Source organism: Ochotona curzoniae, unplaced genomic scaffold (assembly GCF_017591425.1).
Source record: "Ochotona curzoniae isolate NIBS_2020 unplaced genomic scaffold, NIBS_Ocur_1.0 contig_50, whole genome shotgun sequence".
In the NCBI taxonomy this organism is placed as follows: Eukaryota; Metazoa; Chordata; class Mammalia; order Lagomorpha; family Ochotonidae; genus Ochotona; species Ochotona curzoniae.
The window spans coordinates 5,032,830-5,048,380 of NW_024466446.1; the positions used below are offsets into that span (position 1 = coordinate 5,032,830).

General features: G+C 42.2%; 1 protein-coding gene across 4 annotated transcripts in view; it reads right to left on the minus strand.

The window, feature by feature from the left end:
* ERCC6L2 (ERCC excision repair 6 like 2) overlaps positions 1–15,551 on the minus strand; it is a 62,706-nt gene that overhangs the window by 24,884 nt on the left and 22,271 nt on the right. For all 4 annotated transcript variants that reach the window (XM_040988867.1, XM_040988868.1, XM_040988866.1 and 1 more), the window contains 8 exons: positions 15,280–15,487; positions 13,831–13,971; positions 12,216–12,326; positions 11,321–11,440; positions 7,128–7,199; positions 5,915–6,060; positions 1,812–1,907; positions 187–286 (listed from right to left, as the gene is read on the minus strand). In XM_040988867.1, coding sequence (XP_040844801.1) covers positions 187–286; positions 1,812–1,907; positions 5,915–6,060; positions 7,128–7,199; positions 11,321–11,440; positions 12,216–12,326; positions 13,831–13,971; positions 15,280–15,487 — 994 coding nt within the window. The remainder of the gene's footprint in view (positions 1–186; positions 287–1,811; positions 1,908–5,914; positions 6,061–7,127; positions 7,200–11,320; positions 11,441–12,215; positions 12,327–13,830; positions 13,972–15,279; positions 15,488–15,551) is intronic.

Sequence of the window (15,551 nt, forward strand, 5' to 3'; positions counted from 1 at the left end):
GGAGTGAATCATCGGATGGAAGATCTTCCTCTCTGTCTCTCCTCTCTGTATATCTGCCTTTCCAATGAAAAAATAATAAAAATAAATCTTTAAAAAAAAAAAAAAAAAACTCAGTTTTATATGAAACCCAACTTCTGAAGACAAAGAGTCACTTCTCAACTTTTAGAAAAAGGAGCATGCACTTGCCTGCTTATAGAGCTGTCGTAAGTACATGATCTCTTCCACAGTTCCCAGGGATATCAGCCTGAGCACTTTAACATCTCGGCACTGCCCAATCCTGTAGGCTCTGCAGAAAGATTAAAAACAGCAACAACCAAAAACCAAGTGAGATAGTTTGAAGTCCAAAAGGGAGTTTCTGGACATTTGAAATGGAACATTGTTTAAATTTTAACTTCATTTAAAAAGAAACATTTCGTGTTTTACTACAAGATATTGTATACTAATAATGTAAAGATATAAATTCATATAGATAACTTCATTTCTGTTACATCACTTCTCAATGTCTGAAATGTTTTCTAAATCCAAGTTTTTCTTTTAATGGCAGTCTTAAGCTCCTGAATGAATTGCTTCCAAAGGATTTCATTTTTATAAAGTTCTCCCAAATATCAACTAATCCAGGGACAGAAAAAAGATTCATGGCTGCTAGGAGATGGGGGATGGGGGAAGGGCAGGAGGGATGGAGTATGAGCAGGGTACAGGAAACTTTTGGGGGTGATATTTTCTTTCTTTCTTCCTTCCTTTCCTTTTTTTTTTTTTTGGAAAGCCAGATAATACAAAGAGAAGGATCTTCCATCTGCTAGTTAACTCCCCAAGTGGCTGCAATGGTGGAGTTAAGCCAATCCAAAGCCTGTAGTTCAGAGCTTCTTCTAGGTCTTGCTCACATAGATGCAGGGTCCCTAGGCTTTGGGCTGTCCTTGACTACCTTCCCCAGCCACAGGCAGGGAGCTGGATGGGAAGTGGAGCAGTAAGGACCAAACTGGTGCCTATATGGGGTCAGGGCAGTTGCAAGGCGAGGATTTAGCTACTAGTCTATCGCACCGGGCCTGGGGTGATATTTTCATTGTATTGATTGTGTGATGATTTTACAGGTGCACACACAGTGTTGGAACTTTTCGGTGGGTAAAAATACACTACATGTCCAATCTATTGTATGTCAACAATGATAAAACTGTCTAAAAGCTTTAAACAATCTTGGGAGAGAGTGGTCAGTTTCCTGGCAAGTCTGTGATGTGTGGATTTCCCGTGCTCACACAGAAATTTTGGTTCAGTGAGCCTGAGTGGATTCTCTTAGCGGTCAGGATCCCCACGTATTTAGACACGTAGCACAAGTGCTCACGACAATTGCAGCCCGCCTCATGACAACAGTTAAGTATGGGTCTGCAACCTACATCTTCTTTATGGGGGCTCTACTGGATGCTTCAAATGAAGTCACTTGTTGCCAAACAGCCCAGAGGAAAACGGGTAAGGCCATACTACTTCTATGCTTGAAAATGCTACACTTTGGAAGAGTGGTTATTTTTGAACGTGTCAGGCCACTCTGTTGTAGTTGGTGTTCCCTCTTCATCTTCTCCCATTCCTCCCCACAGAGCAATGATCGACAGAGGATCATTTCTCTTGGAGGTTGCCTTGGGCCCTGAACATATGACATCCCAGGGGTGTTCACATCCTCCCTGGGGACTGCAGAAGGAGAAGGCTTCTCGCCCTTTCTCCTCCACATGTGTTGGGGCTCTAACAAAATCAGAATGGATGGAAGGCAATGTCTTGTGGATGAGTTCCCTTGTAGGCCACTTCAAATCTTTACAGCGTCCTACCTGTCAATAGCTTGGAGATCGTTGGCTGGATTCCAGGTAGGGTCAAATAATATGACAACGTTGGCACCAACAAAATTAAGGCCCAATCCACCAGCCCTGGAAGAAACAGAAAAGAGTACCTTAGGAGAGCAAAAACTAGTGTTCTGCCTGATTTCTATTGCCGAAAGAATATGATAATATGCATTAATATCATAAAACGAATTGAAACACACATGTTCCACAAATGAAATATACTTGGCATATTCTTGTTCTGCTACTCTAGAAATAACCAACCTCCCTCCACCAAAGATAGAGGCCATCAGATCCCATATAAATAGACTGTGTTGGTGGACGTAACCAAGATAATTATAACTACGTATACATTTTAATATACCTCTCGATATGAAGACTCAACAGAATACACTTCAGGCTTGTAACAACAAATACAGAGAGAGCCAAGAGCTACACAGCAGGAAAATGCCACATGCCCCACTCTCTCCACTAAGCAGACAGCAAGAGGAAATGTCACCAGTGCCACTGGATACTGTGCTGGGCCCTAGTCATTTTTGTACCTAAGCTGTTTTGTCCCCAATGACCTTTATTGAAAACTTCTTTCTCCATTCCTTTGCAGTAAATCTTACCTATAAAAAACCAGTTCAAACATGCCATTCATTTTTTTTAAAACTTTTTAATTGTTAAATGCTTCATGGACTTTCACACACCATTTCAGGAAAGGTTTTATTCTGTTACATTGCTATTTGGCGCAAAAAAAAAGTCTCTGCCTTTTTTGGCCCATGCTAAAGGGTCAAAGACGACAGAGGAAATGAACAAAAAAAATCAGTGCCAAATCTCATAAAGCAGCAGAGGCTGAGCCTATCAACAGGCAGAACAGGATTCTGATGGCTTATCTGAAAAGAGTGCTTCACTTGGGGATGTCTAAACTCCTTGTTATGGGGAAACCAAGATACGGTTTTATGGGATTGACAGAAAAAGGAGCCAGCTTCTCCTCAGAGCTTGTCAAGGTTTGTGAGTCATGGTGTTGACCTAATGAGAGGCCCCCACTTCACCTGGAAGGTTTCCTTTTGAAGCACAGTACTCCAAACCCACAGCCCTTAAAAGTGAATAATTATGAAAGCATTATGGTTCCAGTTGCGTGGCTTGCCTGGAAAATGCTTTCTAGCCACCTCGTGCAAATCTACAAATTAGAATGAAGAATGAAGCTGTGCCCAGTGTTCATACTGTGCCTGGGCTTTTTGCCACTTCCAGGAAACCAAAAGTTTTACCTTCCTTTAATTTGACTTGTGGTTAAGGTATACAATGGACAGAAAACTCTAAAGATGTATTTTTTATTTCTCTCGCTAATGTTAAATTATTTGTTGGTTTTTATTAATATGAAATTATTTACTGGTTTGTTAGAGTCATTTATTTAGCAGCCAAAACTATCAAATATGACTCATTCGTCTCGGATGAGGTTCTAACACTGTGGTGCAATGCATTACATGTTTGTGGTAGAACTGCTGAAAAGGAAACTTACAGTACAGCCAACAGAATAAACTACATTCAGCTTGCTCTGTATGTAATATTTAATAATGGCCACAATTTTGTTACTTGCTTCTGGATTTTCTGTATGATCTTTACAGTGGGTTTCTTCTACTTATCAACCAAGGGTGGGCAGAAGCTTCACACATCTTGTGTTTGCCACATTGCTTGTTTGTATTAAAAAGCCACACAGAGTGACGGACCTGCACCTTCCGGAGCTGTGTAACTTTGATGCTCAACTCAAGACAGAAACGCGGTCATGACACAGTTCTCGGGCTGTATCCCCATCAACAAGCAATGCTCAACTCTACGTATACTACAAACAGCGTTCCTCACAAATTAAGTTCTGTTGTTACGCACAAAGTACTACAAAGAATCGAATGGAGAATGCTATGAATTATTTTTTATGAGAAAATAAAATAGACATATCATACTCGTGGGTTAGAGGTCTTTGCTATCAGAAAATTGCCAATACTCTTCAAGGTCACTTAGGAATTCAATGATTTCAATAAAAATGCCAGATAACCCTACCTTAAATAAATGGAGTGAAATGATGACAGAAAGCTCAGTTTTAAGGTGTTGATGTCTTACAATAAGGATAAATCCAGAAAAGAAAGGGAAGTAGGCATCTGGCCTAGCAGTTAAGACTCTGGCTGAGGAGTTCATGTACTGGAGTACCTGGGTTCAATTCCTATCTTTGTCTCCAGACTTTAGTTTCCTACTGATGCATATCCTAGGGGGCAGCGGACGACAGTTCAAATTACTGGGCTCCTGCCACCCGTGTAGGAGATGTGGAGGGCATTCCTGGCTCCAAGGTTCAGCCTGGCACCTAGCCCTAGCTGTTGTGGGTACTTAGGGAACTCTCATGCCAGTTGATCAGAACTCTGTCTCTCAAATTAAGAAGAAAAATAAGAAAGAAGAAAGCAAGAAGCATTTCCTATTGTGATTGTGAAAGTATTTTCAGATCGTGAAAAATGTGACTATTTCAAATGAGACAATAAAGTTGGGAAATGACATTTATCACAACATTGAACAAAAAGACAAAATGTGAAATGTAAGAGAAAAGTCTGAAGACTTAAGCAACCAATAAAGGAGTTCTAAGAATCTGACAATCTGGTATGCAATAAAGACCAGAGAAAATGGAAGAAAGCTATTGTTAACGACTTAATGAAAGAGAATTTCCCAGAGTCCAACAAGAACATAAGGCTCAGCATAATAAATGAACAAAGACCTACAGTAAGACTTGAATATCGCTGTGAAATTTCAGAATACCACAGAGGAAGAAAAATTCTTATGAATTTCCAACTGGCATTTGGGAAGTATTTAGTAACACAAAATATGATGATGCCTTGGAAGATCTCAGGGCGAAGGATTTCCAATCTAGACTTCCATCATCCCACAGTAGCCACTCATTAGGAGGGTACATCAAACATATTATCTTTACTCAAAGATTCTGAAGGTGTAGTCACAAGATCTTCTGCTTCCAAAGCTATTAGAGGATATTTTTGTTTTCTGTTTTCAGGAAAACAAGGACACAAGATTGAAGAGTGTGTAGAATCCAGGAAAAAGACTCATTCATTGTGGAAGTACAGGGAAAGCAAGTCTGAATCTGATGCCATTTCATCAGGCGTGAAGACAATTAGCCTGGATTCCAATCAGAAGACAAAACGTTTCAGAATAAAGGATACAGAGGACTCCAGGGAAGAACAAGTGTGAAGAAGAACACACCATACACTGAGGATTACTACAAACAGCAAACATGACCACTGCGAAGGCAAAAAAAAAACAAAGTCATGACCGAAGCACGAAGTAAACTCAACTGAGCAAACATAACGCACGGACACTGCTGGAGAAGAGAGCCCAGCTGAAGCTGCGGGCAAGCTGGTCTCCCTCAAGTGCTGAAAGATCACCGTGTGATGTCAACAAATGAGAAGATAAATGAAGAGTCAGTGTCCTGGCAAGGGAATGGTTTCCGCAGTTACGGAGGTGGTTGGAGTTTACATGGGAGCCACGTGACACTCGGACCTCCAGCAGGATGCGGAAGAGATGGTGTAGCACCTGCAGGTCTCCATGGCAGCTGAGTCCTGGGGGCCAATGATGGATGCAAACCGGCACTTCTTTACCTACTAAGGACAGGAGCGCACCTGCTCCTGCGTTAGGAGGGGTATAAAAACCTCCTGCACACTTCTTTGAGGACCTTTTCTATTTTTTTTTTTTTACGATTTATTTATTTTTATTGCAAAGTCAGATATACAGAGAAGAGAAGAGACAGAGAGGAAGATCTTCCCATTCAATGATTCACTCCTCAAGTGGCCTCAATGGCCAGAGCTGTGCCTATCTGAACCTTGGAGTCCAGACCTCCTCCGGGTCTCCCATGCGGGTGCAGGGTTCCAAAGCTTTGGGCCGTCCTCGCAAGCAGGGAGCTGGATGGGAAGTGGGGCCTCCAAGATTAGAACTGGCGCCCATATGGGATCCCAAGCGACACTTGTGTCAGTGTCACCACAGCACGCACACGCGGCTAGCAGTTCTAAACCTCACGTTCGGTCTCAAGCACAGCAAGACACAGAGCCGCTGTGCTTTCTTACATGGTCGAGACAAGGCAGACGTTCACGTCCTGTGAGCTGTTGAACTCCTTGACGATCTTGAGTCTCTCCTCAGATTTGGTGCTCCCGTCCAGCCGGCGGTAGTCCAGTCCCGACGCCATGCAGTACTGCTGCAGCACATCCAGCAGCTAGGGCAAAGGCAGGGACACCACAGACAGGGCGCCCGGTTGGACTGTACACGCCGTGACACAGGGGACAGTGCCAAACCAGCCATTACTGTCACTCACACTTTCTCTTAGAATTCCAAGGGATGCAGTATTAATCTCATCTCTGATCCATTTATTTCTTCCCACTGCAGTGAAAACTGCCTTTATTTATTCAGCACTCTGATTTTTCTCTCATTGAGGAACATTCGGCACAGCAGGTCAGACAGTACTCTGGAGTGCCTGGGACAGTCCCAGCCCCGCTTTACATTTCAGCTTCTTGCCGAAGCACGCCCTGGCAGGCAGCACATGAGCGCTCGAGCAGTAAGGTCTCCGACTGAATCTCCAGCCCCAGCTGGTGCAGGCATGTGGGGAGGGAGCTAGTCATTGGGGGATCCTTCTCTCCCTACCACTCTATTATCAATCATTTTAAAAATTGAGATTTAAAGACATATGCATTTATTTGAAAATTAGGAAGAGAGAGAGACCTTCCATCTGCTGGCTCACTCTCCAGATGGCCACAGTGACCACGGTAAGTACAGGAGGCAGGAGGTTCATCTTGGTCTCCCCAGTGGGTGCAGGGGCCAAATCATTTAACCTATCTGCCTCTGCCTTCCTAGGCACATTAGCACAGAGCTGGATCAGCTGGGACACAAACAGTTGTCCTAAGCGGACGCTTCACCTGCTATGCCACAATGCCTGCCTGAGACTTCATTTAAAAAAAAAGTAATAATAATAATAATAATAATAATAATAATAAAAACAAATAAAATTACTGGCCAAATCACTTATTTGAACATATTTCTTTATTTGTGCTGTTTTCTAAGTTTGGACATTTAAATGACTTATGGCATACCTTAACAATGAACAGGAACATTAAAACCTAACAAAGACCTCTGGGTCTGCCATCTGCTGAACCACCCTGACACAACAGGGATTGCAGTTCCTCAAGAGGGCAACGGCTCAGCTCCCTGCCATGTGCTGCCATGCGAATGGCCCGTAGGCGCCTCATGGTTCCTGCCTCCCAGGGGAGGGCTGGGTCTGATACATACCTTGGTGGAGAAGGAGAAGAGGAGGACTTTATCTCTGTTCTTCCTGCAGTGATTTAAAAGCTGCTGCAGCACCTGGACACGAAGCACAGGACGTCAGTGAACCGCTTCCCAACCAGAATACACCTTCTCTGGACACAGGCCACCTGAGAATGTCTTCAAAAGCATCATTATACAATGCGAAACTCAGCCAGCCCTTCAAATTCCCTTTATTTTTCCAGAGTTAGAGAAATAAAGTGTTAGCTCTTGTATCAAATGGTAGTCATCACCGTGTTGTCAATGAGGAGGTCAAGTTCGCTGAGACCCAATTCACCTCGTCTGGCTTTAATTAAAAAAAAAAAAAAAAGAAAAAGCTAAACACCATTTTAGACTGTAGGATGCGTTTAAGTGGATTAATTTAATCTCCAAAACACCCTTTATTTATACCTACAATATGTTTGCCTGCATCCAAGCCCAGCATGCCTCGTAGGAAGCGTTTATACTGCGTCAAGATGCATGTGGTTCAACGGACTCAGTTGTATCTAGGTTTGACAAGTCTTGGTATTTATTTTTTTAGAATAATCGGTCAGATACACACCTCTTCTCATTTTCTCCCTTCTGTTTCTCTATTTACAGTAAGTTCTGACTTCCAGATTTGATTTTGACCTCTAGATGCCAATAACCTTCCCCCACACAGGGAGCTTTCGAGGGGGAAGCCAACAGTGGAAAGCCCTGTGTACAACAGGAACACTGCTATTTTAAACAGCCGTTTCCACATCTGGCAGTGGCGGCTCCAGCCCCATGGAAAAGCAATCCACAGAGGGAAAAAGGAATTCTCTCCGCGAACGCTTTCCAAATGATGAAACAAACACTTAAGTAATTTTATTTACTCAATGGCAAACATGCTTTTAAATAGAAAAATTTATGCCCAATATAAATAACATTCTTAATAAACGAACAAGAAAAGACGCTGTGCTATTTGACTGCTACCCTGCAACTCCTCAAAGAAACACAAGTCGTTTTTTTTTTTTAACCTACTCAGAAAAACCAATCAAGTGGTGAATAAAAATCTTAAAGGCCAGATAAACACTGCAGTATCTGGAAAACATGTGAAGTTGGTTTTATTCGTACTTAGCTGTATTTCTTAACTAGCTGATTCTACAGGAAATATATGTGTCTGGATTTCACATGATACATTAACTTTAAATGACAGACTTCTTTTTTCAGTTTATAGAACTGGAGGTACAGAGAACTCTCACCAACCCCCTGTGGCTATCACTTCCACTCCTCCTGCGTCTGTTCGAGGAATATCTCTACCATGGTATTAGAAAACATATCAACCTATGATTTTTAAAATACTCGAGACAACTGATGAGCTAATAAGGACACACGACTGACTGAAGTCCAAGGCTTACACTGAGTTGCACTCACGGCGCTGTGTGCTTTTACTGACTTGGCAAGGAACCACACCTACACCACACAGAGCAGTTTCACTGCCCTCAAAATGGCATCTTTCATCTCTTCCTTCTCCTTTTCCCAGAATTCTGGCTTACTGTCCTCCTAGTTTCCCCCTGAGCATCACACAATTGGAATCACACGGAATGAAGCCTTTTTAGACCTGCTTCTTTCACTTGGCAGTATGCAAATAAGGTTTTTTCATGTCTTTTCATGGCTTACTAGCCCATTTCTTTTTATTGCGAAACACTCTTCAACGGTATGACTGACACCGCCTGTTTATCCAGCCACCTACTGGCAGAACGAAGCAATCTTCCATCTAACTCTGGTCAATTTAGTCAGATGGGCCTAAGATGAACAAGACCTTTGTGTGAGTCCAACAACACTGCATTAAGTTTCCTAGGGTTTTTCCCTTTTTCTCCCCACTCGCTGCCCTCCCAATAAGTAATTGTGTGGCATTTCCCTAAAGGAAAGTGAGGATTCTTATTAGGTGGAAGAATACAACTGTGACTATTCCTGGAATGACAACTTAGGTCAAAAATGACCTTGATGTGCAAGAGATAAAAAAAAAAAAAGAAAAAGAGGAAGGGTCATGACTGTTGCTTTGAGGCCAAGAAGGTTATGAGAGGAATTATGTTCAAAGTTCTAGCACCTGTGAGATCACCTAAGATGAGCAGAACCAGAATAAATCAGAATAAAAATTAAGCCTGGAAGTGGACAGTTGGCTGAAGAGTTAAGTTGCTTGTGTCCCACACTGGAGTGCTCTGCAGTCAAGCCCTACTCCAGCTCCTGACTCGAGTTTCCTGCTGACGCAGTCCCTGGAAGGTAGCAACCCACTGCCAGAATAGCTGGGTGCCTGGCGCATAAACAGGCCGAACCCGGACTCAGTTCCTGGCCCCAAGGCACTGGGCAAGGAACCACTGACTGGAGTGCTCTCCCTGACTCTCAAGCAAACAAATAAATACTTCTTTCAAAGATATGTTATAACTAGTCAAAAGTTATCAACATATCTGCATTTGTGGTGCGGAAGGTTGGGTCGGTGCTGCTGGCACCCACTATTCTATTGACTTAAACTATGGGATAGTTCTCAATTCTGACCTAGTTGGACTTTTTTATATATTCAGACTTAAAAATAATTAAAGGTCAATATATGGATGGTAAAAATAGGTTTACTGAGCCCAGACAGATGATCTTTCTTTCCTTATCTCTGTAAATCTATCTTTCTAACAAAGATAAATAAAATGTTAAAAAATAAACAATGGTTTACTGGGGCTGGCTGTGGCACAGTAGGTAAAGCTGACATCAGCAAGTGCTAGCACTGCATCTGGCTGAAAGTATCAGCTATTCCACTTCTGATACAGCTTCCTGCTGCCCAGGCACTTGGATCCCAGCACACATAGGAGACCCAGAGGAAGCTCCTGGATCCTGACTTCAGACACACCCAGCTTTGGATGATGCAGTCATTTGGGGAGAGAACCAGCAGATGCAGGATCAATTTCTTTTTCTCTTTCCGCTAACTCTGCCTTTCAAAAAAAAAAAAATAGATCTACTATTGTTAGAATGTTAGATTGGAACCATTGATTATAATAATAAATCATATGACATTCTCATGAAGAAATATATTTCCTTAAACAACACATTTGTAATGCTATTTCCTTTACTATTAGTAGTCTTACTTTCTATTTTGTTTCATTATATAGTGGTCTCAAGCAGATTAAACCATAATGCACTTATCTAGACTAATTGCTAAGACCATTTCAGAATTTTCAGACAAAATAAAAGGTATTTTCGGGCTCGGCGCGGTGGCACAAGTGGTTAAAGGTCCTCGCCTTGCACGCCCGGGATCCCATATGGGCGCCGGTTCTAATCCCGGCAGCCCCGCTTCCCTTCCAGCTCCCTGCCTGTGGCCTGGGAAAGCAGTCAAGGACGGCCCAAAGCTTTGGGACCCTGCACCCGTGTGGGAGACCCGGAAGAGGCTCCTGGCTTTGGATCGGCATAGTATCGGCCCGTTGCACTCACTTGGGGAGTGAATCATCGGACCGAAGATCTTCCTCTCTGTCTCTCCTCTCTGTATATCTGCCTTTCCAATGAAAAAATTAAAATAAATAAATAAATAAATCTTTTAAAAAAAAAGGTATTTTCAATTATTCCCTCTTTATTCCAGTTGTCAAAAGGAACATGTTACCTTTTTGTTAATTCTAACACAACGTTGGGAATTGCTGTGTAAAACTCTGTGAACCCATAAATAAATAGATTCTTGCTCATTATTAGCAGGTGAAACAAAGTTCTGTTACAAAGAAGCTGGGGCTGGCAGCACCTCACACCGCTGCCACAGGCAGCAAGCACCCAGGGACCACAGGTCAGCTTCCCTCATTGGAACCAACGTGCCCCTGCAACCTCACAATCGAGGTCAGCAAAACAAGAGGCAGATCCTTCAGTCCAGAAAGAGAACTCGTGAGCTCTCTGCACACTCAGTTACTGCCTATTCCCACCCTCCCAGTCCACACCAGCCTTAGTATTGGTAGATTAGTCTCCTTTTCATGTGATGATAGCACATATTTGAAGAGGACAATACATCAGTAAGGAAAGGCTGGCACATACCTGACGCCACCACTTCTGTGTGTGTCTGAATGAACGAGAGCTCACAATGACATCAAAGCACCTGCTGTCTGACGCCCTGCTGTCCCTGCCGCCCGAGTGCCACAGCTAAGCATGTGCTACGTCATGGCTGTCGGTACACAGCCCCAACCAAAAGCACTCACCTTCATCTTCCCGCTGTATTTAGGGTCGGAAAGTGTTTCGAAGGCTGCATCTTTGCTTTTCCGCACAAAATCTGGGAATTTGGAAAACACTTGATCACATATCCTTTGGATAAGTGTCTCCTTGAAAGAAAAAGAAGACAAGAGATCTCTCAGTTTGGCACATTTAAATATACATAAATTGATGCTGTTTATGAAAAACTATTTCTAATTAGAAAGAGTATGTTACTTTGAGGATTATGCCTTCTCTGAGGTAGAATAATAACTGACATGTCTTTGATAAGCTCTTAATGATATGGCTAGGCTGTCAAATACTCTCAAGAAAGTTAAGAGCACTACCAATGAACAATGCTAAATTTTTATTTAATTTCAAAGTTACATTTAAATAGTATCAACTATAAATATAAAATCATTACTAAAAAAGGGCTTTAAAAATACTTTTAATTTATGCTATGCTCTAAAAGTAATAGATCAAAGGAAATGACTGCATTTAACCCAAAACTTTGAACTTAAATGCCAGTTTGGGAGGCAGGCATGATATTTAAGATATATATCTTTACAGCTTCTCATTTTACCAAGTAGGTTAGAGAAGTACACACTATAACTGGAAGAGGACTGGCATCAACTATCTTACTGAATAATTACACCAAAGGCTGTTAGGAAAAATAAATACATGAACAGTATGAGAGGCCACAATAGAGTTACTATTTTAATTCAGACGTAAATCTTCCTAATTTGATTATGAACTAAAGCGAACATAGTCAAAACAAGCAAATCAATTTGCCTTTAAACTTCACACCAAAAATCATCTTAAGGACCTTGGGTTAAGAAATGTTGTACCACCATAAGCTCTTTGTACCAAGAGAGTCCCGTGCCAACATGGCAAGCCCTCACAGACCTGCTTGGAGGTGCTGGCAGCCTGCAGCAGGGCGACGTGGTTGGCCACCTTCTGAAGAACCGTGAGGTAGCTGAGACACAAGGTCTTCACTGATTCACCACGTGAATTGGTCTGTAGGCGAAAACACAGATGATGACGTAAGAACAGGGCCAACAGAGCTATGCAGCCGTGGACCTCGCAAGGTGCACAACAGTATCTGGTGTCCCATCATCTTGACGCAAAGAGGTCTAAGAAAATGATGGCCACCTATTTACACAAAATACCCACGAAGCACTACTGTGGGATCATCTTTCTGCAGAATCACGACTCAATTTCTCATCACAAAGGGGATCCTTCCTTCTATACAGCATTTGTCCTCATGACACTGTGGCAGCAATGACATCACGGAGGGTGCGGTGGCAGCACCACACAGGCCCTCTGTCTCCTTCCTCTAATCTTGGCTCCACAGTTTTCTAAGAAACGGGGCTGTTGGTGATGTAATAAACATCAGTGCAACTGAGCATCTACTTGGGTTCTTCTGAGTACCTGGATTCATAACAGCTACTCAAACAGAGGGCACAGGCAGAAAAGCCAGACAGAAGCTCATTTTTCAAGAAATTTTTTTTAAATAATGTTTTAAAGATTATTTTTATTGAAAAGGCATATCTACAGAGAGCAGAAGAAACAGAGATTCCATCTGCTGGTTCACTCCTCAAGTGGCCACAATGGCTGGAGTTGAATTGATCTAAAGCCAGGAGCCTGGAGTCTCTTCCAGATCTCCCAAGAGGGTGCAGCATCCCAAGGCTTTGGGCATCCTACGCTGCTTTCCCAGACCACAACCAGGGAGATGGCTGGGAAGTAAAGCAGCCTCTATTGACAGGCCAAGTGCAATGGCTCAATGGCTAAATCCTCACCTTGCAAGCACCGAGATCCCATATGGGTAATGACTATGTCCTGGCTACTCCACTTCCCATCCAACTTTCTGCTTACTACCTAGGAAAGCAATAGAGCAGGGCCCAAAGCCTTGGAACCCTGTAAATGCATGGGAGACCTGGAAGAAGCTCCTGGCTCCCATCTTCAGATCAGCTCCGCTCCAGCCAACAGTGGCCATTTGTGGAGTGAACCAGCTGATGGAAGATTTTCTCTTTCTTTGTCCTTCTCTCTATGAATCTGATTTGCCTTTCCAAGAAATATAAATCTTTCAAAAAATTTTATTGACACACTGGTTTTATTAAATTGGCACTATACTGAATGTCAACAGTAACATGAATTTTTTTGCATAAGTTAGTTTACTATTAGTAGATATTGAGACACTATCTGAAACTGAAATGAAGTTTTAAGATGAATTTATGCAATTCAGCCCCATAATAGCTGAAAGGGGGGGAAAAAAGGACTCTTTCTAAAATTAACTTTTTGAAATACATTTGAATATTGTACTTTTTTATGATTATTATTTGATATTGTAAAATATTTTTGAAAACTATTACTTTTTAAAAAGTGTGGTTCTAAAGTTTTAAAAAAAGCTGTTTGAGGAAGAACTATTTATTATTTGTACTTACTCTGACCCTATGGCACAGAGTACTGTGTAAAGAGAAACAAGATGTTGTAAAGATAGGACACTGCATGCAATGCTTACCTTGTAACAACAACTTCTCCTTTTTCGGCCACTCTGGCAGGTGCAAGGCTCAGAAGACTGAAGTATCAAGGCCACATCTTCTGTTTCCAGCACTGTTTGATAGACAGCTTTCTGGAACTCCGTCAGAGAACAATACACCATCTTCCAAAACGAAACCCCAGGTAATCGTTAGTATGTCCTTACCAGCCACGAGAATAGCCATCATAACCCACATCCGGGTCCCTGGACTTTCATCAGCTAATGCCTTTCCCAAGTCTCTAATATTCTTGGCTCCTCCTACTGCTCTAGGGTATACAAATAATAATTACACACAAAATGCCTGTTTTTAATAAAAATGGTTCTTAATAGAAAAAAACTACATGATTTCCTTATATATTTCTCAATATATTATGGCTCTTTCAGTGTATATGCTAGCTTACTGTAATATATTACCACAACTTGAGCAAAGCAAAAACAAAAACAAAAAACATAGAAACAAAATAGAAAAAACTTGATAAGGAAAAATGTAAGATTTTAGAATAAGAGCAGGTATAATAAACATTTAGAAAAATATTTGGGCAACAGAAAAAGTCTCAACCTTCACATAACCTAAAATTGCAAGTATAGTATTTGAGTTTAATCCCTTGGTCTAAGTTCCTATGATCAGTAAAGACAAGAATGATAACCGCTCACCTAAGTGGATACTAGGGCCAGGCTGAACAAAATAATTAATAAAAGAATGCCACTAAGTGATAAGGGACACGTGTTAGCCTATTGTTTGTGGTAACACTGGAAACTGGTAAGGTTCTTCTTCATAGAGCTCTGCTTCACGAGGACCATAAATAAACAAGCAAGCTGTAAACGGGCTTGGAGGATGCGAGCAAGAGGGAACAGTCCCTGCATACAGGTTTGTACATATAGTGCAACACAACAGGAAATTACAGCAAAAAAGTGATACATGTGCTTAAAACACAAAGATGTTCATTTAAAAAACACAGGATTTTTTAAAAAGTATGTATAAAAACACGAAGAATATCTAGATCCCAACCTTGAATATAAAAGTCCACTGTGTTCCCAGAGTGGTAGCCTAGTGGCTAACATCCTTGCCTCGAATGCACTGGGATCCCATATGGGCTCCAGTTCTAATTCTGGAGGCACCGCTTCCCATCCAGCTCCCTGCTTGTGGCCTGGGAAAGCAGAGGATGGTCCAAAGCTTCGGGACCCTGCACCCAGGTGGGAGCTTCTGGCTCCTGGCTTTGGATCGGTGAAGCTCTGACCATTGAGGCCACTTGAGGAGTGAATCAACAGTTGGGAGATCTCTCTCTTTCTCTCCTCCTCTCTGTTTATCTGACTTTCAAATTAAAATAAAATAACTCTTTACAAAAGGGGGCAAATTTTCAAGGGAAAAGAAAAACTGACAAGAACTAAGGAACTAAGCCATCGACCTGAGCGCAGCTCTGCAGTTCTCACCCGGTCTTCCTTCTTTGGTAGCTGGCCTCTGATGAGAGCCTTGGTCCGTCGGAGAAAGCAGCCGGCCATCTTCCCCGCCAGCCTCCGCATGGCCTTGCGGCCAGTAGCCAGTTCTCTTTTTGTCGCCGTGTGTCTCTGTCCGTGTTCCACTGGGTCAGAAAACTGCCTCTTGAAGTAGACCCTGCTGCCTAAAAGTCCTGGCACAGCCCTTCAATAAAGGCAGTGGGAAAGACATGAGGGCTTTAGTAAGACATCGCCAAAGAAAGACCATC